General features: G+C 43.4%; 1 protein-coding gene, 1 long non-coding RNA gene and 1 pseudogene across 3 annotated transcripts in view; 1 reads left to right on the forward strand and 2 right to left on the reverse strand.

Annotated features, from left to right (window-relative positions):
* Positions 1-5174: 5174 nt before the first annotated feature.
* On the reverse strand, positions 5175-5919 carry LOC310770278 (translationally-controlled tumor protein homolog; annotated as a pseudogene). The gene has a single exon. The product of its transcript is annotated as a translationally-controlled tumor protein homolog (transcript).
* A 1712-nt stretch (positions 5920-7631) lies between these two features.
* Positions 7632-12371, reverse strand: LOC310770323. Its single transcript, XR_014552070.1, has 3 exons — positions 12048-12371; positions 10084-10184; positions 7632-8686 (listed from the first exon to the last, which is right to left on the reverse strand). It is a non-coding gene; the product is annotated as an uncharacterized lncRNA (long non-coding RNA).
* Positions 12372-12380: 9 nt separating this feature from the next.
* CHIC2 (cysteine rich hydrophobic domain 2) overlaps positions 12381-20563 on the forward strand; it is a 31727-nt gene continuing 23544 nt past the window's right edge. Inside the window, exon 1 of the mRNA XM_083630896.1 lies at positions 12381-12895. Within this exon, the coding sequence (XP_083487022.1) occupies positions 12777-12895 (119 nt within the window). The 5' untranslated portion in view covers positions 12381-12776. The remainder of the gene's footprint in view (positions 12896-20563) is intronic.

Below are 20563 nucleotides of genomic sequence, written 5' to 3' on the forward strand. Positions count from 1 at the left end.
TAAAGAAATCTGAACCCAGTTTACAAGTGTGTTTGCTTATCACGGCGCTTCTCAAAGCGATCCGAGCAACAACATAACTCTGGGCTAGTAGCTCACTTGAATGAAACAAGGCTTTTCTCGAAGCAAGTATACAGTCCTAAACGCACGTAGTGGACAGGATTAAGGACCATTGAACTCAATGGTGCTTTCTTCTGAATGAATAAACATACGTAGGAGATTCCTGTCCATGGGCTGACGAGTCTAAGTGGCAAGCAACATGATCCTGGATTTAGTCTTCCAGAAGAATTCCCGAAGCCCATGGGATTAAGCTGGAGCAACCGTGTCTCCCTTCCCCACGACGCTGGAGGTCCGAATCATGCCTGTTCAGAAGTAAAATACTCTGAGATCCAACAGGCCTTACTTTCCCTGGTGAATTTGTAGAGGATGGCAGTATTGTGCAATGTGCATAAATATTCAATGGGGTTTCGAGCGAGCATAGATTAATAGCTCTCCCCTTGATCGCGGTTGCAATTTACTTCCGAGTAAGAGGGCTGTTCTTTCTGTTTGCATACCCCACCCCGTTGCTAATCTTTTCAATCATTTATACTCAAAATACCCTTCTTCCTCTGTTCAGTTTCCAATTCCTACTTGTGGGATCGATCCTCGCTATAGAAGTTCCCTTGTGGTCCCGTTGAGCCCAACCTGTTAAGCTCTCCATCGCCTTAGAGGCGCATCTAACTCTGCATTTGAGAAAACCACAGAATGCAGAATGGGACTTAACTTCCCACTATGCGCACTTAAGACTCTCTGGGTGGGTGTCTCCCTTTTAGAGTTGGCGAGGAGTTTTTGAAAGTCCAGGGAACTACCTATAAGCCCTCGGATCCTTTTCTGGTTTGAGGGTGAGGGAGATTTCTAACGTCACCCGAAGGATTTCAGTCAGTGACTTCGCGAAACTCTCCAGTTTCCAAATGCAAAGTGTGCGCTCATCTCAGTCCCGGAAACCCAAGCTGCTCTCAAGGCAAAACCTGGTGCGCCCTACCTACCCATTGCTCGCTGGTTTGGAACGGCGAAGAGGACCATCGCGTGAGCCCTAGAAGAATCTAAGCTTTCCTTTTCATGTTATCTTTCGCTTTCCTCGAAAAGTTCCCAAAGCAAGCGCTGGGGTGTGTGTGTGTGTGTGTGTGTGTGTGTGTGTGTGTGTGTGTAAGCAAAGGCAAACAGAAGCCGGGGCTTGCCCCAGCTCCCCTTAATGAGGCCATTCTAAAAGCGTGAACAAGCCTATGAATGTTTTATTGAAAGCGCATCGTTAACTTGTATCCATCCTTTTTCTCCCGAGCGTGGCATTGTGATATTCCTGCCTGTGGCACATCTTACCCAATATAGCCCCAGATCTCTCCATTCTCCGTAACCAAGCAACACTTTCTGAATACCAAAAATTGAAAAGAACCGCTTAGTCTTCAAGAAAGTCCTCAATAATAGTGGGGAAAAGAACAAAGATCCAGGAGACAACAAAATGCCACAGGGGTGACTTTTCAAGAGCAATTATCTCTCATTAATCAGAAGAACAGCTGCAATATTAATTTTCTCGCTTTCTTCCTCTCTTTTCAAAGTCTTCTCTCTCTCTTCCCCCCCCACCTGCCCCCACCTCCCAACATTTGAATAATCATAAATTTTGACTTCATAGAGAAGCAACATTTTTAGAGGCTGAAAGGTACAAGACCGCCATCCCGGAGGAAAGAGTTGGTTAGTTTAATGTTGCCAAGGATTTGGGCGGGGAGTGGGGGCGGGGGGGGGAAATCCTAATCTCTGCCCCCTTTTTATTTTCCTTTGCACCCCAGCCTCCCCCACCCCACCCCCGCCCAGCCCTTCATTTCTCCTGGTTCACTTCTGGAAACTTTAAACTCTCTCTCCCTCTCTCTCACGGAAATTGTAGCGAATTGTCCCAGTGGGTTCAAGCAAGCGTGGGAGTTTCGACAGCCCCGCTGTCCATTTCATTCGCAGCCCTTGATGCAGAAGCCGAGCGTTTTGTCGATCAGACCGAAGAGACAATCTTGGGGCGTAACGCGCTTTGTAGCACATCAAAAGGCCCACTGCATTAGAGGAACTAAGAAGTTCATTCAGCAGAAAGCGGAGCAAGAGGTCCTCCTCCCCCATCTTTCCCCCCTTATTATTATTTTCAAAAAAGACTTTGTAAAGATCCTGATTGTTAGTAAGGATGGGTTGCTGGAGGTGGGTGGAAAACAAGTTCTCTCCCCACCGCACCATAAAGAGACAACATGCATCAACACTTCTCTCTCTCAATCACACACACACACCATTCACACTCACACACCAGTGCTTTCCAAACTTAATCTACATGATTTAGGACACCGAAGGCAAACGTATGGCCTTCCAGACCTTTATCGGACTCCATTTCCCATCATCCCCTGCCAGCATGGGATGATGGGAGGCGTAGTCCAACATTACTGAGCAGGCCACAGGTTCCCCTTGCTAAGATGTATAACACTGAATCAGATAAGTGCTGGAGATGCAATAAGACTGAGGGTACATTCTATCATGTTTTGTGGACCTGTAAAAGGGTAAAAGTGGGACGCGGGTGGCGCTGTGGATTAAACCACAGAGCCTAGGGCTTGCCGATCAGAAGGTCAGCAGTTCGAATCCCCGCGATGGGGTGAGCTCCCATTGCTCAGTCCCTGCTCCTGCCAACCTAGCAGTTCAAAAGCACATCAAAGTGCAAGTAGATAAATAGGCGGGAAGGTAAACGGCGTTTCTGTGTGCTGCTCTGGTTCGCCATAAGCGGCTTAGTCATGCTGGCCACATGACCCGGAAGCTGTACGCCAGCTCCCTTGGCCAATAAAGTGAGATGAGCGCCACAACCCCAGAGTCGGTCACGACTGGACCATTAAAAGGGTAAAAGAGAATTGGGAAATAATTCATAATGAATTTTAAAAAGGACTTCCCCCAAAAAAACCACAGAGTCCTTTTTGTTGGGGATAGTTCAGACGGAAATTCCCAGGTGTCAAAAAAGGTTATTTATGTATGCCACTACTGCAGCCCGTGTTTCATTAGCCCAAAATGGAAAATGAGTGAGGTCCCAACCAAAGAAGAGTGGCAGCTTAAGTTGACAGAATATGCGCAGTTTACAGATTTAACATATAGAACAAGAAAACAAGAAGAACATATGTTTAAAGAAGATTGGAAAATGTTCATTGAATATATGGGAGGAAATTGTGTGCAAATGACTTCAATCAACTTCCGATAACTTATAAACTTTTATACAACCCCCAAAGGCCCCATCTAGCAAACTATCTCAAAGTTCTAGACAACGCTAAACACCGATGGGCATTTTCCAGGGCCCGCTTTAACGCTCTCCCTTCAGCTGTTCTAGAGGGAAGATACAATAAAATACCGATCGAACAAAGATTATGTCCCTGTAACAGCAACGAAATCGAAACCATTGGGCATGTCATCTTATACTGCCCATTACATCGAGACTCAAGAAAAGAGCTGATTGAACCGATTCTGAGGAAAATACCTCGCAGTACAGACGACACCTATATCAGACACCTCTTAGCTGACAAAGAGCCCGAAATTAATAGGTCCGTGGCAAAGTACTGTTACATTGCAACAAGAATAAGACGAGCAATGACGTCAACAACGGAGTTCAAATTGTAAACATCGAAGGAACGATAATAAACAGTAGCGACACCTGAATTGAATTTTTAAAACTTTAAAAGTCGAAACCTGGTCATAAATATAAGCACCAATTCTGTAAATTGGCCATATTTCTACTGTTATTTGTAGCACAATACTACTTTTAATGTCATATTTTTATAAATTACTTCCTGGTCACTGACCGTATTAAAGATATTTGTATTTGTGTGCACTTGAAAACGTGGGCAGCATAAAGATAAATTCAACAGTGTAAATAAGCTTTGATGGATGTAATAATGAAATACTGAATGGGTTAGTTTATATAAAATATGCAGGGATTTATGTTATGCAAAATGAACCATGGAAAGAGAAGAAGGGAAATCATTGATATTTTAAGGTTGTTTAAATGAATATTCAAAAATGTAAAGCAGAAAATTAAATAAAAGTTATGGAGGAAGACCCACCCCCATCCACTTATCGCCTGGGGAAAATTGCTACAGAAAAAGGAACTGGAGAACTGGGCCCAAACTAACAACATGAATTTCAACAGGGACAAACGTAAGGTTCTGCACTTAGGCCCGAAGAACCAGCTGCACAAATATAAGACGTGGGGCACCTGGCTTACTAGTACAGTGGTACCTCGGGTTAATTACTTAATTCCTTCCGGAGGTCTGTTCTTAACCTGAAACTGTTCTTAACCTGAAGCACCACTTTAGCTAATGGGGACTCCTGCTGCTGCCGTGCCGCTGGAGCACGATTTCTGTTCTTATCCTGAAGAAAAGTTCTTAACCCGAGGTAATATATCTGGGTTAGCGGAGTCTGTAACCTGAAGCGTATGTAACCTGAAGTGTATGTAACCCGAGGTACCACTGTAGTACATGTGGAAAGGATCGGGGTCTGCGTGGATCACAAACTCAATGAGTTAACAGTGTGATACAGCAGCAAAAACAAAAAAGAGGAAATGCTAGTCTAGGCAGTGCAAGAATGCCATTTTGCACAAGCGCACAGAGGGGAGAGGGAAGAAAAGCGAGGTGTCCTGCTGTGTGTATTCATACTCAATTTATTTATTTGCAGTTTAGAATGCACCAGCAGCCATGGGCATGGCCAAGGGGGATCAGCAGTGGCGTAGCTAGCCAGGGGGCAGGGCAAGCTGTCCATGGGGCATGGCCAACCAGGCAGGGCATGCTGCGCAGAGCCGAAGCCTGCTTGGCATCTGCTCTGCCTGCATCAGCTGCAGGGTGGCTGAGGGGGAGGCGGTGGGTGGACGCGAGCCCCAGGCCTCTTTTTTGGGTGGCGCGGTGCCTGCAGACACCTGAGCCACTGTGTCACTCCCAGGAGAGATCTGTGGCTCGGGAGCACTACAGGCCCCCCAGGGTAAGTGCCACCCATATTGTGAATGGCCTCCCAGTGCGCCCCCCCGCAGCCCCCTAGCTATGCTAGTAGGGGACAGGGGGTGGCTACCTCCCAAATCAATAAAATTCAATACAGTGGTACCTCAGGTTAAGAACTTAATTCATTCTGGAGGTCCATTCTTTTTTCCCCTGGGTTTAAATGAGTTTTTTTATTTTTATTTTAGACAGCCTACATGACAAGTTTTTAAAAACCAATGCCTCCACTCCAATTCATTCAGGGTCAAAATAAATCAAATTATGCTCAAGATGGCATCAGTCCAGTTTTCAAACAATGCTGAGTCATGATGTTTTGTTGATGAATAAAGAACAGCAGCCAATTATGATGATAGATGATCCAGAAGGGTTGGTCTCTGGTTAACATTTCTCCATTTCTAATCCATCCTTAAAGAAAATAATGATACCATCCTCACGGAAATCCAGCAACGCCACCATTCCATTTGGATTCATGTTCTCGCCTACAAAAAACTGGTAATTTTTTAAGTTTGCAAGGATATGTTTGACTTGTTCAGCTGCTCCAGTCATAAATGGCTTTACTCTCTCTGGCTTTGTTTCCTCAAGTCTTGCTTCGATTGCTTTCATGTAGTCCTTGATGTACTTCTTGTAGGACTCTTTAGTGAAGCTTGTTTCCTGAAGGTGGTGGTTCATGACAATGTCAACACCGGTGACAACAGTAGCCTCCTCCCCTTCACCATCTGGACCTTCAGCCAACGCATTTCCACCAATTAAAGCATCATCTATTTCACCTTCTTTCCTGCTCACCATCTTCCCTTTCCAGGCAGAGTCTGCTGGCCACTTCTTTGACCTTGTAGATGTCCGAGAACATCTCGTCTTGGCTGATGCAGTCCCGGTAGATGATCATGGCTGAGGTGTCATTGGGTGGTGGTGTGTCGAGTGGGCGGGCAAGCGGGTGGCCTCGGGGAGCAGAGCGGCTGGGCAGCGACTCCCGGTGAGAGAAAGGAGCGAGGCGGAGAAGAAGCTGGAGGTCCGTTCTTAACCTGAAACTGTTCTTAGCCTGAAGCACCACTTTAGCTAATGGGGCCTCCTGCTGCTGCCGCCCTGCCGCCACACAATTTCTGTTCTCATCCTGAAGCAAAGTTCTTAACCTGAGGTACTATTTCTGGGTTAGTGGAGTCTCTAAGCTGAAGCATCTGTAACCCGAGGTACAATTCTGAGGTTCTGCCCCCTCTGACAAAAGCCTGCCCTCCTTAACAAAAATCCTGGCTACTCCCAAGTCAGCAGCTGCACCCACCCACCCATGGGGACAGAGCTTTCTCTACCATGAGGCAATGGGAGCCAGAGAGATAAGGTGTGCTGTTTGGTGAGACATTTTGTGGCAACAGATTGCCTCTCCAGCAAAGGAAGTGAGCTAGGACCCTGATCCAGATCTGCTGCCCTTCTCATTCTGCCACTGACACACCCTCCTCCTCTTGGCTTATTATAGTGCTGGCCCTCTTGACTTGGCAGCTCTAGGAAGTAATTAATGCCCCATTAAGAAAGGGAGTGGTTCCAATTACCTTCTGAAGCTAGTAGTGGTGCAGTTGCTCCTTAAAATGGCCGCTATGGACCCACACCATCTCAAATATACTCAGACATACTCAAGTGAGTGGTGGCTGTCCAATTCTGGACTCACTTGCATGAGGCAGATGATCTAAAACCGAATCATTGTGGTTATGGCACAGAAACAACCTCATGGGTGACCTCCATTGGAGGAGGACAGGGGAGTGTGATATCTGTGGTATCTTTCTGGGCTGTGGGAGCAGTCATATTGTGGTTACCCTCACAGGGCTCTTTTCAGAAGGTGGTGCTAGGGGGCTTCTATTTGGCCCTTTGCTGAGGTACTGAAAAGTTCCATCTTGTCCCTTACATACAAACACATCCTGTCAAGCGCCACCACCTTGTGTGGATGGGAAACACTGAGACAGAATTCAGCTGAAAGCACTTGTGTGAATGCACATGGAAAAATGAGATCTGCACAACTCATGTACACATGTGCACAGCTGTTTGAATGTGCACCTCCCATGTTCCTATTTAAAGGGGAACATTTTCCCCAAATTACAATGTCTTCACAATGGGTGGGTGTGGTTTTATTGTGTGATTTTAATTTTGATTTATATAAGCTACCTTGAACGATACAAAAGCATAAAAAGGTAGGGTGACCCCCCCCCCCGAAAATAAGTAAGGATCGGGAAATTGTTTGTGTCCAATTGTGCCAGACTTCAGCTTGAGCAATAATTTAAAATGCCTTTGGGTATGTGTAGAACAGGGGTCATCAACCTTTTCCAGCCATGGGCCAGTCCACCGTCCCTCAGACCATGTGGTGGACCGGACTATACTTTTTTGGGGGAAATGAATGAATTCCTATGCCCCACAAATAACCCAGAGATGCATTTTAAATAAAGACACACATTCTACTCATGTAAAAACACCAGGCAGGCCCCACAAATAACCCAGAGATGCATTTTAAATAAAAGGACACATTCTACTCATGTAAAAACACGCTGATTCCCGGACTGTCCACGGGCCGGATTGAGAAGGTGATTGGGCCGCATCCAGCCCCCAAGCCTTAGCCCCCAAGCCTACCCCTGGTGTAGAACTTCCATCTGAATAGCCACACAGTGGACCACCATTTCAAAATGAGGATTGAAAAAGCTTATTTTCTCCCACCCTCCACTTTATGGAAATTAAGCCCCATTATGGTAGCTATAAGGATAGATCCCAAGTCCTACATTATCACTCAGGGTGCGGCTAGGTGATAATAGGGAGAAAGGGTTGTCCTCCTTTAGGTGGAAATGTATATACTTTGCTGACTTCGAAAGGTGGTTGTTCTTCAAAAGTCTTGCTGCGTCTGGGGGGCACCTCTTCATCCTTGTTAGCAGTGGAGGGTGAATGTAGCTCTGTAACACGAAGCTCTGCCGTTCCTCAGCCAGCTCCCCACTGTTTCGTACTTAAAACTCAGTCCAAGGGGTTGAGTGGGCACCTTCCTCCTGCTTAGTTTCCGTGTTGCCCTTGTAGACCTCAGCAAAGGAGAGGGTGACTCCACTTACTGTTGGTCCCCCAATGGGCACCAGCCAACACTGCTGTTGTGTAGGACCTTGGACTCTACCTCCAAGTCCTGGCCTGATAGCACCAGTGGGTTTCATAACCTATTCAGTCCAGAGGGCTGAATGCAGAGGGCAAGTCTAATTTATAGAATGAGTGACACACACTGTTGAAAAGGCTGTGAAGCAGTTGGGATTTACTATTTACTAGTGGGAGTGCCATATTTAATAAATGTCAAAAAACAACTATTCAAACAATTAGGAAGAACCTAAAACCAGCACTGTTATCAATTTCTGAAGGAGATAATGAAGCCCCTGCACAAAGAAGATGCTGATTTACTTGCTGGTAGTAATTAAAGATTTTCATTCCATTCCACTTTTTTGTATCTCAAGTTATGGAGACTAGTATGAAATATAGGCATTCTGGAGAACCTGGTGTTGAAAATTTCAAGAGGCTAAATGACAATAAAATGCAGTAGAGTTTGAAGGAAATTTATTGTATTGTGAACAGGACAGGAAAAGGAACAACTGGACACCTCTGGATTTATATGGATTTCTATGGCAAAATGCAAGACTGTATGCCAGTGGTATATTGCTTACTAGCTGAAAGGAAAAAAGAAAGACCCAATTAATTTATATCACATTTGTTTGGGCTTAGTGCATGTTATTTGGATGTACTGTATGTTGTAGTTAAACTATAGAACATTGGCTTGAAAATTAATAAAGTATATTTTAAAACAAATTTATAAGAAAAAGCTAGATTTCCATATGTGTAGAATAATTTTATTTGCTGCCTCTGGAAAGGTGTTCATTAGTGAACCGAAATGGCTTAGATTAAAAGACTGCAGGTATGTTTGTATTTCCAAACATTAACAGACAATTAAGAAAGCCCATGAAAAAATAATAGATGGGAATGTTTTGACAGTTTTGAAACTAGCTGTCTTTTGTTATTTTCTCTTGATCAAAATTTGCCACAATAATTAATGGAAAAGATGTTAGGATATTAAAACTTATCATAGTGATTTGACAGGCAAATTCATTGGGGGAATGCATAGCTCTGGGCTTTTCCAGCTGACAGGAGCTATGCATGCTAAAATGAACATACTTTTTCTTTTATTTTTTAAGAAAAGGCATTCAGTACATTGACATGTGCTACATCAGTACAGTTTCCTTTGAACTATTTAGGCAGCCTTTGTTACTTAGAGGCAAATATTTTTTGTTATATGCAGGAAAAACAGGACATCTGGGGGCACCTAGCAGCTGCTGAGGTGAAAGAAAGATGCCCCCACAGTCCTATTCCATGCACAGAATCCAACCATGCTGGTGATGGGACAGCTTTCTCCAATGCACTTGGGGGAAGCAGTCTAGTTTGGCAAGGAAAGGGAAGGTTGTATACTATACACAATGTTATCGTCCAATACCAGTGCCCCCCCCCCTTAGAAATATAGGTGCTGGTACTCACCATGAAGTTGTTACAGTAAGTGTCTCAGTTTTTAACAAAAAAGGTGTGCTGGTACTGTGTACCCCTGAGTACCCCCTGAAAAAGCACCTTGCTGCCTCTCCTTACCCCCAGTCATTTACCACCTGAAGTAGCTGCCTGTTTACCTCAACTTTGACCATCCAAATGTTGCCAAGCTAAAACTCCCATCACCCCCTGATCATGCTTGCTAGTGTTGATGAGTTGTAGTTCAGCAATATCTGGAGGGCCAAAGGTTCCCCACACATGCTCTCCCTAATGGTAGGGCTGGCCTTGCAGGTGAGGTAGAAAATCAGTGCAGAGAAGGGAAAGGGAACGCACACATTCCTCCCCAGTCTTGATCTACATTTGGCGGGAGTGTGTGTGGGCTCCTGCAGCTGCTTTTGCTTAATAAACAACAACAGTGGCCAGCTGTAAGCAGGCACATCAAAGCATGCACTTAACATAATATGTAGTAAATGAATTATAATTATAATCATTTCAGGAAAACCTCAGTCAGGGAAACCAGTTCCCTCAGCCTTACTTGTATAAACACAAGTTTAGGTATCTGCGCTTCTTTAATTTTCCGCTGCTACCAGTTTACTCAGAATCCTTTCAAAACCTCCTCATAGCTGGTACTGTAGGCTATGGTGTGAGATGGACACCAGGAAGAATTTAAATAAGATTGTTGGTTTATTAAAGGGATACTATTTATACAAGAAAATGCTGCTCTGTATATTGGGGTCTTAAACGTGCTACAATTCCCCTCCTGAAGATTTATTAGTTAGTGTTAGAGATGGAATTTTATTTTTAATTTTTAAAAGATTGTAAATTTTTAAAATTGTAAAATTGAATTTTACAATTTAATCAGCATAATCCATTAACATAAGTCACGTAAGAAAAGAAGCATACATCACTTTCCCCCCACCCCTCCCCCCACCCATAGACTTCCCTCAGTGTTAGAGATGGAATTTTAGACAGGCACCCTATACAGGTGTTCTCTATTTAACCAACTGTAAATGCCTAATATTTAAGGAGTGATGATCACAAACAAAGAAGGCAAGATTACAGTTGTCTTATATTAGGAGGAAAGTATAAAACAAATGACCACACACATTCCTTGTTTTAATGAAGGATTGAGAGAAAGAGAAAAGTCTATGAAATGCTCAAAAGCATCCAAGAGTTTTTCTTGGCAGAGCAGAATGCGGAACACAAGAAGTTCCTTAAGTCCGGCATGTTACAAATTCTTTCTAGATTAAGGGATTCTACCCTCAGTAATGAGTTGTATCATGTGGTCCTTCAGAGTAGCATCCAGCTGCACCCATCCATGGTTTTAGCAGTCATTAAGCTAGAAGGCCTGATTCTTTATAATGCTTTTATAATTATGGTTTGGAGGAGGGGCTATTTATCCCTTGCTTTCTCGCTCTGTCCCTCCCTAATTCATTGTAAATAATGTATTTCCTATTGGTATTAATCATATGATATTTGCAAACAAAAGGCCATAGAGGAAAAACTGATCAGGAAATCCAAACCACTGAAATAAAAAGGAGACTTTTTGTTTGTTTAAATGTTTTTGGACTGCACTATCATATAAAACAACACAAGGAGTCTTGATTGGGAGTGAAAACACCACTTTATGTTTTCACTTTGCTTCCATATATGTTCACTCAAAAGTAAGTTCCACTGCATTCAGCTGGTCTTACTCCCAGGAAGTAAGCACCCACCTTGGCAGTCCCATTTTTACTCTGTAGTATGCTGTTGTGTGACTTGCTCTCCAACGAGTGTGCATAGCACTGTAGCTGTGCAACCTGATTCTATGCATGTTTGCTTAGAAGTGAGCCCCAGTGTCTAATGTGGTTTTCTCTCCACCAAGTGTGGTTTAGATAGCAGCCTTAAATGCCGTTTGACGTTTAGTCCCATCCAGCTCAATGTTACTCGCTTCTGGACAAACCTGGTCAGGGAGCTGGAATTGCACTGTAAGGTTGCAAACCTAAACTAGCTAGCTACTCGGAAGTAAATCTTATTGACAGCAACTACATCTACAGCCATACTACCCTTAAGGTGCCCGATCTTAAACTGACGTATTTTTCTCTATATAAGATGTGCCCATGTATAAGACAACCCCTATTTTTTGGAACTCAAAATTAAGAAACCAATATTTCTAGAGTTGTTGAGCTTTTTTCTTGGGGGGGGGGGAGGGTTAGCAAAAGATGTTGAGCTTTTTTCTCTTTCTTTCTCTGTATGCCAAGTTAGGGATCCTCTCCAAATGCATGTGTTCGATAGGGCGCGTGGAAGGACATGTATTTAAGCTCTGGGGGACCAAGCACAGAGAGATCTACAAATTCATGTGTGCACATGTGACAAATTCCAGAGGGGCCGTCCTGTTAGGCTGCAATAGATTGTCATTGATTGCTTTGAAGTCACTTCAGCAAGAGATTCGGGAGGGGGGAATCGCCCCCCCCCCACAACCTCTTATTTTCCCATAACAAAAGTGGCTACCCTAGAGACCCACCACATGGTCTTCCAGCTGCAAGGCTAAGACTTGAACTTGCCACTCAGCTCAGGCATATGTTTCATTTGTTGACCAATGAGAAGTTCCAACGAGTCCCCTGGGCCTCCTTTCCCCCTAGCACCCAAGGCTTCGCAGCCGAGGCCGACCACGCTAAACAAGCCGACCGATCCGGCTTCAGGCGACGCCTCTTCCCCTCCCAAGATGGCACCCGGGAGGCCGACTTCCTCCCACCAGCAGGCAGCTACCAGCCGCGCGGCCGCCGTTGGCCGCACCTCTATTCAAACAGCAGCGCGAGCGCGGCGCGTGCGCTTCGGGGGCCTCCGCGGTCTCAGGCCGGCGTGCGCTCGCTCCCTCGATCTCGCGCGTGCGTGCGTGCTCCTGCGAGAGCGCCGCGCGGCGAGGAAAGGGGCGGGGCTTGGCGCCCTCGGCTTCCCAGTCAGTGGCTGCCGCGGCGCCGGAGAGCGGATGTTGTTATTGTTGTTGTTCCTGTCCGTCTCTCTCTTCCCCCTCCCCGGGACCATGACGGGCGCTTCCTCCCGGCGGCCCTGAGAGGGAAAAGCTTCGGTGGCCGCTTCGCTCGGAGCTTCGGAGGAGGAGGCGGCGGCGGCGGCCCAAGAAGCGGCTGCTGCTGCTGCTGCTGCTCTTGGCTCTCTCTCCCTCTCTCTCCTCCTCTCATCCTCGGCCTCTTCTGCTTCCTCTTCCTCGCGGCCCGGCCTGGCCCGGCCATGGCGGACTTCGACGAGATCTACGAAGAAGAGGAGGACGAGGAGCGGGCCTTGGAGGAGCAGCTGCTCAAGCACTCGCCGGACCCGGTGGTGGTGCGCGGCTCCGGCCATGTCACTGTGTAAGGAAGGGAGGGAGCAGGGAGACGGGGGAGCGAGGTGGGCGAAGAGGGATGGAGGGCGGCGAGAAGAGGAAACGAGGAGCTGCTTCGGCAGGGCCCAACTGGCACCTTCCTGTCGAGACACCTCTGACCTTCCGCGGGGGATTTCTGCAGTCCAGTTTCGTTGCAACCCTTCCGCCTTCAAAGCCTGCTGAAAGTACACATCCCGCTTAGGGTTGCAGCAACTCTTTGTGTTTATATATATATATATAAGCTGCTATGCCGTCTCTGCAAGCTTTTGCAGCAGCCCTGTAAGATAGGCCTGTTTTCTCCGTGTTGCAAATGGGGTGGGGTCTGAAGCTGGTTGGTTTTTTAGGGCCCTTAGATAAGCCGAGGTAAGATTCGAATTCAGGCCTGTCTGTCTCACATTTCCTTAGCTGCTGTGCTACCACAGTGTAGTGGCGTGCATGTATATATGTATATATTGTTTTGTTCTTGCTTTAGCTTTGTGAGGTAGGTCATCATGAAGGAAGGAAGGATGAACTGAGAGGTAAAGGAATTGTGCTTCTGCAATCCACTCAGTGAATCCAGATGTGAAGCAGGACTGATTTTGCTCCTCATCAGAATAGTTTTGGTGTATTGTCCAAGGTCACGATAAAGTAATGTAAAGTGTTATAGTACTTCTGAACAATATCCTTAGAATAAGGGTTTTCAGCTGTCTTGCTCTTTCCTCTACTCACCTTTCAGAGGTTTGTGTTTATTATCCAGGCTCTTTTCTCTTCACATTGTTAAAAACCCAAATAGCTCAGTTGGTTAGAGTGTGGTGCTGATAATGCCAAGGTTGCAGGTTTGGTCCCACAGCTGCATAGTTCTGCATTACAGGGGGTTGGATCCTCAGGGTCCCTTCCAACTGCATGATTCTATGATCCAGTGTTCTCCATCTAGGATTTGCTAGGAGCTCCAGCTCTTCCTGTGCCCCTCCCCCATGTATTTAGATGCATAGAGTAGATAAATGAGATTGATTCAACCCATCATTTAAAGTTTGGTCCACATTCTTATATTCATTTGTTTATATACTTTCAGCCCTGTTCATCAAGCTGTGTGAATGTCAGGCAGCTTTAAGCTTTCCAACCTATTCATGCTTTTTGCTCTTCTGTCTCTCTGGACCTAGAAGTACAGCTGGCAGGTCAGGTGCTCTGTTGTGGAATAGTCTGTTATGAAGAATTATGTATGTCTAGGGAAGTTTAATGTCATTTTGTGCTTGTCACAAGTTTGGACATAGACTTCCCTATTTTGGGAGATCCCAAAACGTCTGTGCATACTCACAGATGTAATTGTATCCCCTAGTGCTAAGGGATGTGATCTCAGGTCCATTATTGCTATGCTGGTATGTAGAGCATACTCCACTTTTTACTAGCATTCCATACAAACACAATTCGTCATTGGGTCAATAGGGAAACTAAGCTAATGAGATTCATTATGACTAATAGCAGAATGTAAAGTACTAAACCAAATAATTATGACATGTCAGGAAGTAGAACACTTGGGATTTGGATAAGTGTGTGTTTTTATACATGACCAGCTGTGCTATAGATGAATGTAAGTTGTTAATGCTTCTATTAGTCATAGTCTCAACCTACACGTATAATAACATGTTTCAGCTTTCTGCCAAGTAGTTATGATGTGAAAAACTCCCCTTAAAATACAGCAGTTAACAAAAATGACAGGCATGTCTAGAGCACTATGAGTGCATTTATAGTACAGTATATGATCTGGGTCACTTACTTTGCTGTTTTCTAAACTAGATCTCATTTCATATTATAAGGGTTGCAAATTCTATAGCTATCTGTGAATGAGCCCCATTGAGCTCAGTGAAGTTTACTTCTGAAGAAACAAGTTTAGGATTACACTGAGTATGCAGTCCTGTGTTCCTGACATGGAGCATTTCCAGGATGTTGAGGGATATAGCCAGTAGTACAAACAAGTAATGCTACTTGAAATGGATTGATTTAAATCACCTTGAGAATGATTAATTTAAATTAATTATTTAAATGAAGTTTCCCATGCTGTCATTCCTGAATGTGTGTTGGTTGGTTAATGATGATCAAAATACTTTGATCATGCAGCCCACATACATTTATACTACAGATTTTTCTTTTCAGCTATGGTTGGTGGTGGGTGGAATTGCAAAACTTAATGGCTTTCTGTTTGCCTCTCTGTATGTATTCAGGGACATTAATGTATGTATTGATATCTCTCAGAGTTTCTATCCTAACGATTAAATGGAAAACAACTAAAAATCAAATTGAAAAGCAAAATGAAGACAGAACAGTGAAAAGGAAACAATAAAAACAAGTAGGAATCTCTAATAAGTCAGGTAGAATACCTGCTGAAATAAAAATGTATTAAGGTCAAGAAGGACACCAGAGCCACCGAGAAGGCTCACTCATGCATCTCTGTCAAACAAATGTATCATAGATGGAGGCAGGCTGTGCAAAAGGGGCCTCTTTCCTTTGATCTCAAAAGATTGGCAGGGCCAAACAAAATTAAAAAGGTTATTTAGGTATCCTGGTCCTAAACCATTCAGGGTTTCTAATGTAATGACCAGCATTTTGAATTGATCCTGATATGAATTGGTAGGCAGTGCCTCTGGAGAAGCAAAAGGAACCAATTGCTTTAGAGTCAGAATCCTTGCTACAGTTTTTTGTATCAACAGAAGTTTCCAGATGCTCTTCAAAGGCAGTCCCATGTAAAGTGCATCAACAGTAGTCCAGTTATGCGATAACTAAGGCATGTTTTATCATGTGTCTCTAGACTGGTGCACCAGTTGCACCTGTTTCATATGTTCATCTGCCATCTCAACTTCCAATATCAAGGCTAGGCCAAGGAGGTCTCCCTAACTGTAGACCTGATAGCATAACCTCCATGCAAAACAAGCTGAACTGTCACTCCTTGATCTGTGTTTTGTGTTGTCTGGATTAAGCTTCAATTTGTCAATCCACATCCAGTCCTTTACTGATCTTAGACACTGGATTAGAACCTTTACAGTTTCCCTAGGGTAAGAAGGAAAGGAGCAGGCAAATTGAATATCATCAAAATATTCATGGCATCAAACTTCTGATGTCTGGATTATCTTCCCTCATGACAGTCTTCTGGTTTGCTTGGAGAACCTGAGAAACTGAACACACAGTAGAATTTGGGTAGTTATTGAGAAATTCAAGATCACCAAGCTTAAGTGGATGATTGTGGTGAGATACCGGATACCTGAATACTATCTCTTTTAAAAGCTTGTCAGTTCTTTGGTTCAAGAGGAATATGGCCTATTTTATATTTATAATATCTGACCTCAGATGTCAGATTCTCCCCCTCATCCCAGTTTATTGCTCTTACGTAAACAATTTTTTTCTTTTTTAATGCCTATTAAAAGGATATTCGTTTCAGTTTGAAATGTGTATGTTTTAACACATTGGTATTAAATTTAGATTTCATAGTAAACCAATTACTGTTAGAGAGACTTTCTACAGTGAAAATTAAATTAATCAATTATACATCATGTTGCTATTAAGTGATTAATTTATCACTTCTATACCACTAAGTGATTAATTTATCACTTCTATACCATGTTTAATTAAGTGAGATATTGTGCTCACCCTTACAACTTTTAATGTTATGATTCACATTGTACAGATGAGGAATTGAGGTTGCCCAATGAATTAAAGGCTAGAATGGCCCTTGAAGTTAGACCTCCTGGATTTATTGCATTCCATTGGCCCTGCTAGCTAGTACTGGTCTAGATACCCTAAAAAGACTGTCTAGTGGTTTCTCAAACCTATCTAGTCCAGTATCCTGTTTTCTCAGTGTCTGAGCAGATGCTTATGGGAAGCCAAGCAGGATTTGAGCACAAGAGCATTCTCTCTTCTTGTGAGTTCCAGCAGCTGGTTATTCAGAAGCCTTGCTTCTTCCACCTGTGGAGGCAGAGCCTAGCCGTCATGGCTAATAGCCAGTGATAGCTCTCTCCTCCATGAAGTTGTCTAATCCTCTTTTAATAGAATTCTAGTCAGAAGTATAGTCCACTTCGGGGTCATCTGTCTAATTAAAGGTCTTTTTGATCATTATAGGTCTATTCCATAGTTTGCAGTTGAGGTCACGTGTAGGCACATTTGCTTACAGCATCCTTTGCCAACTTGGTGACCTCCAGATTTTTGGACTACAACTCTCATCAGCTCTAACCAACATGGCCATTCCAGCCGGAGCTGATGGGAATTGTAGTTCAAAACAGCTAGAGAATATCAGGTTAGTGAAGGCTGGCTTACAGACTAAGCTTGTGCTTGCCATTTGGATTTGCTTTAGGGAAGTTATGTAGTGTGGGATGATAATGCTAGGTTAGCAGTATCTATGGCTATATCAGTTCAGTGATCAAATATATGTCCGCAAATTTACCTTCAAGGATTTGCTTAGCTTAGTGTCTATTTGTGTCCGCATAACTGAACTGATATAATAGCAAAGTGAAGAATGCTGATCACTTGATTTTAATTGTATCTGTATATCTTTGGTTTGCATTTTATGGTCCTACTGTACATTGCCTTGAAACGTCTGCATAACAGATCGTATATCAAAACCTTAATGATAAGTAATAGCAGCCTAAATAAATATACTCCTTTGTCTTTTTTTTTAAAAAATCCCTATCATAAAATGACAAAGACATGTTAAATGTTAATATTAACATTTATGTAGTCTCAGGACTCTGCTTGGCTGTCTTTAGAACATAGAAATGACCTGATCCCTAGCAGAGAGTTTACAAAGTACATTGAGAACAACAATAATAAACAAGCCAATGCTGTATTGTTTGAATTTCTCTAAGGTGGCTTGTTTTGGAGGTTGCTGTTGTTATAGAATATAGCTTTTGTCTCAGGAGGGATTCTGGCCTTTGGGAATATCTTCCTGCATTATCTACACCAGCTGATAATACACCATCAGAGTATATTCTGAAGCTGTACTGCTGATTCTGTTTTAGCTTCCGTATACAGTGCCCAATAATCTGCATGCCTAGGAGACCCAGTATAAAAGTGCACTGTTTTAGGAAATTCCAGAGAAGTAACTATGCTAGTCTCTTCCTGATTACAGCAAACATGCACAAAAGTCTTTTAGCACTGAAAACTTGGAAGGGGGGTGGGGAGGAACACCGTATTCCCTTGAGGGTAATCTGTCAGCTGTATGCTGCTAGCAGGCAGGGCTTCCCATTTCCTCTCCCTGCTTCTACCACACCTTCTATGCTGTTGCACGGCCTGGAAAACGTGTGTCCTGGGTTTTGCACTGGGACATGTTGCAGGGTATGGTGGCACCATTCACGTAACACAAACTACCACAGAGGTATCATGGCCTGGCTTTTGAAAAGCAGGGTGTCTGCAGTACTTAGCTGATTTGGAACCAGTGGATTGTGGGGTGTGGGGCAGATGACTCTTCTCAGACATCCAGGGAGGTAGCTTGCAGAGAGCTTTTGAAATTAGGCCAGGAGGTGCAGATTGTCCATGCCTGGCCTAAAGCATTAGCAGATTGTGGCATAGAAGTTTCATAGACAAGAGCCTACTTCATCAGATGAATGGAGTCCTCAAGTTGCCAGAGAGATTTATTTCATGAAATTTATACACTGCTTGATTGTAAGACAACAACAACCTCAAAGCGCTTTACAAAAATATATGTGGATTTAGAGGACTATTTAATGGTCATTTGACCCCACTGTTCAAAGTGACTATTCAAAACAGCAGTAATAGCAATAACCCAAACCTGCTAATTTAACAGCTATAGTGGAAGGGGAAAGCTTGATCAGTAAGCAGAACACTTTTTTTCCAGCACAGGTGTGCAAATAGCATAGGCAAGCTAAGAAGATTGTGTTATTTCCCCTGATGTTCACTTCATCGATGATGTGGACTCTAATCCACAAAAGTTTATGCCAGAAGAAAATCTGTTAGCTTTCAACAATACACTACTCTTTGTTTTTCCTAGCCATTCCAATAGAGCAATTTGATTAGATTAGAAAATGGTTAATTAAGGTATGGAATGTTGCTCAGTTGACCTAATTGACAAACATAATAAGTGTTAGGTAATTATACAATTTAAAAGGAATAACTAGCATATTTTATTTTAAATCGGGCTGAATGCTTTTGCAAAACATGCATTTAATATTTATATAACATTCATTTACAGCCTGAATTTTTATGTTTATTGTATCATAACTTTGAATCTGTTTAATATTTCTATACTTAGGACAGGATAGTTTTCTCTTTTAGAGCATATGTCTTTCATATAAAATAAAGATTTTGTAACAACACTTTAATGTGGAGGGAAGAGCAGGACTTGGCCAGTGGGTCAGCTCCTTATCTCTTTCCCCTCTCTGCAGGTGAACTTTGAAAGGTTGATGGGACCAACTGCCTGTCATTTACCTCATGTCACAATGACATCAGGTAACCCGTTTCCCTTTGCCTCATGGTTTGAAATCTTTGGAAGCATTTATGATTAGCTGGTTGCTGATACCTCAAAGCGCTACCATGGGGCTTGCTGTAGACTGATCAGCCCTGACAGAAACCCCCACCCCCATCTGCACTAATAATTTCCTTCCAAAGCATCAATTTTATAATATAGTACATGCTATGACTTAATTTTAGATGACAGTTCTTTTCAGACATGAGTTTACCGAACACATCTGTCATATCATTTAAAACACTGGCAACTCGCAGTATCATGCATTGTTTCAGGATATATAGTTAATTCCAGTGTTAAATCAGCATTGAGACTTGGCTCTTCTATCAACTTGTCTAAAATTGAGTATGTTTCAACACTGTTTTCAAACAGACTTTTGTTTGTAGGACCACTTCCACAAGACATTCAGTGAAAATTGCAACATGGATAAGTTTGTAACATGAATAAGCATCAACAGAAGTATAGTGGCCAGATCAAGGGAAGTAATAGTACCACTTTTTTCTGCCTTAGTTAGACCCTGCCCTGGAGTACTGTGCCCATTTCTGGGCACCACAATTTAAGAAGGATATTGACAGGCTGGAATATGTGCAGAGGAAGTCGACCAAAATGATCACGGGTCTAGAAAACAAGGCTTATGAGCAATGGTTGAGGAAGTTGTGTAAGTTAAGCCTGGAAAAGTGGAATCTGAGAGGAGATAGGATAACCATCTTCAGATATCTCAAGGGTTGTCACATGGAAGATGGTGCAAACTTGTTTTCTCCTCCAGAGGGTAAGACCCAAACCCATGACTTCAAGATACAAGGAAGGAGATTCCGACTAAACATCAGAAGGAACCTTCTGACAGAGCTGTTTGACTGTGGAAGGGAAGGTGGTAGAATATCCTTCCTTGGAGGTTTTTAAGCAGAGGTTGGATCTGTCATGGATACTTTTGTTGAAATTCCTGCATTGCATGGGGTTGATGGCCCTTGGAGTTCCTTCCAACTACTGCAGTTGTATGATCTGGGATGCTGTCTTTGGGCAGCAGGACCCCTTTGTGCTTGCCAAGGGCTTCCCACCCCTCCCAATTTTAATTGCTTGTTGGGTGGCATGCTTTCTTTTTTTGCTGCTATTCTGTTTGAGGATGGGGTGGGATAGTTGTTTTGCCTTTTTGTCAAGAGATTAGCTTGCATAGGTATTGCTGCTAACAGCTGTATTGTCGGAAGCAGCCATTAT

The sequence above is a fragment of the Podarcis filfolensis genome, assembly GCF_964270895.1.
Source record: "Podarcis filfolensis genome assembly, chromosome: 9".
Taxonomy (NCBI): Eukaryota; Metazoa; Chordata; class Lepidosauria; order Squamata; family Lacertidae; genus Podarcis; species Podarcis filfolensis.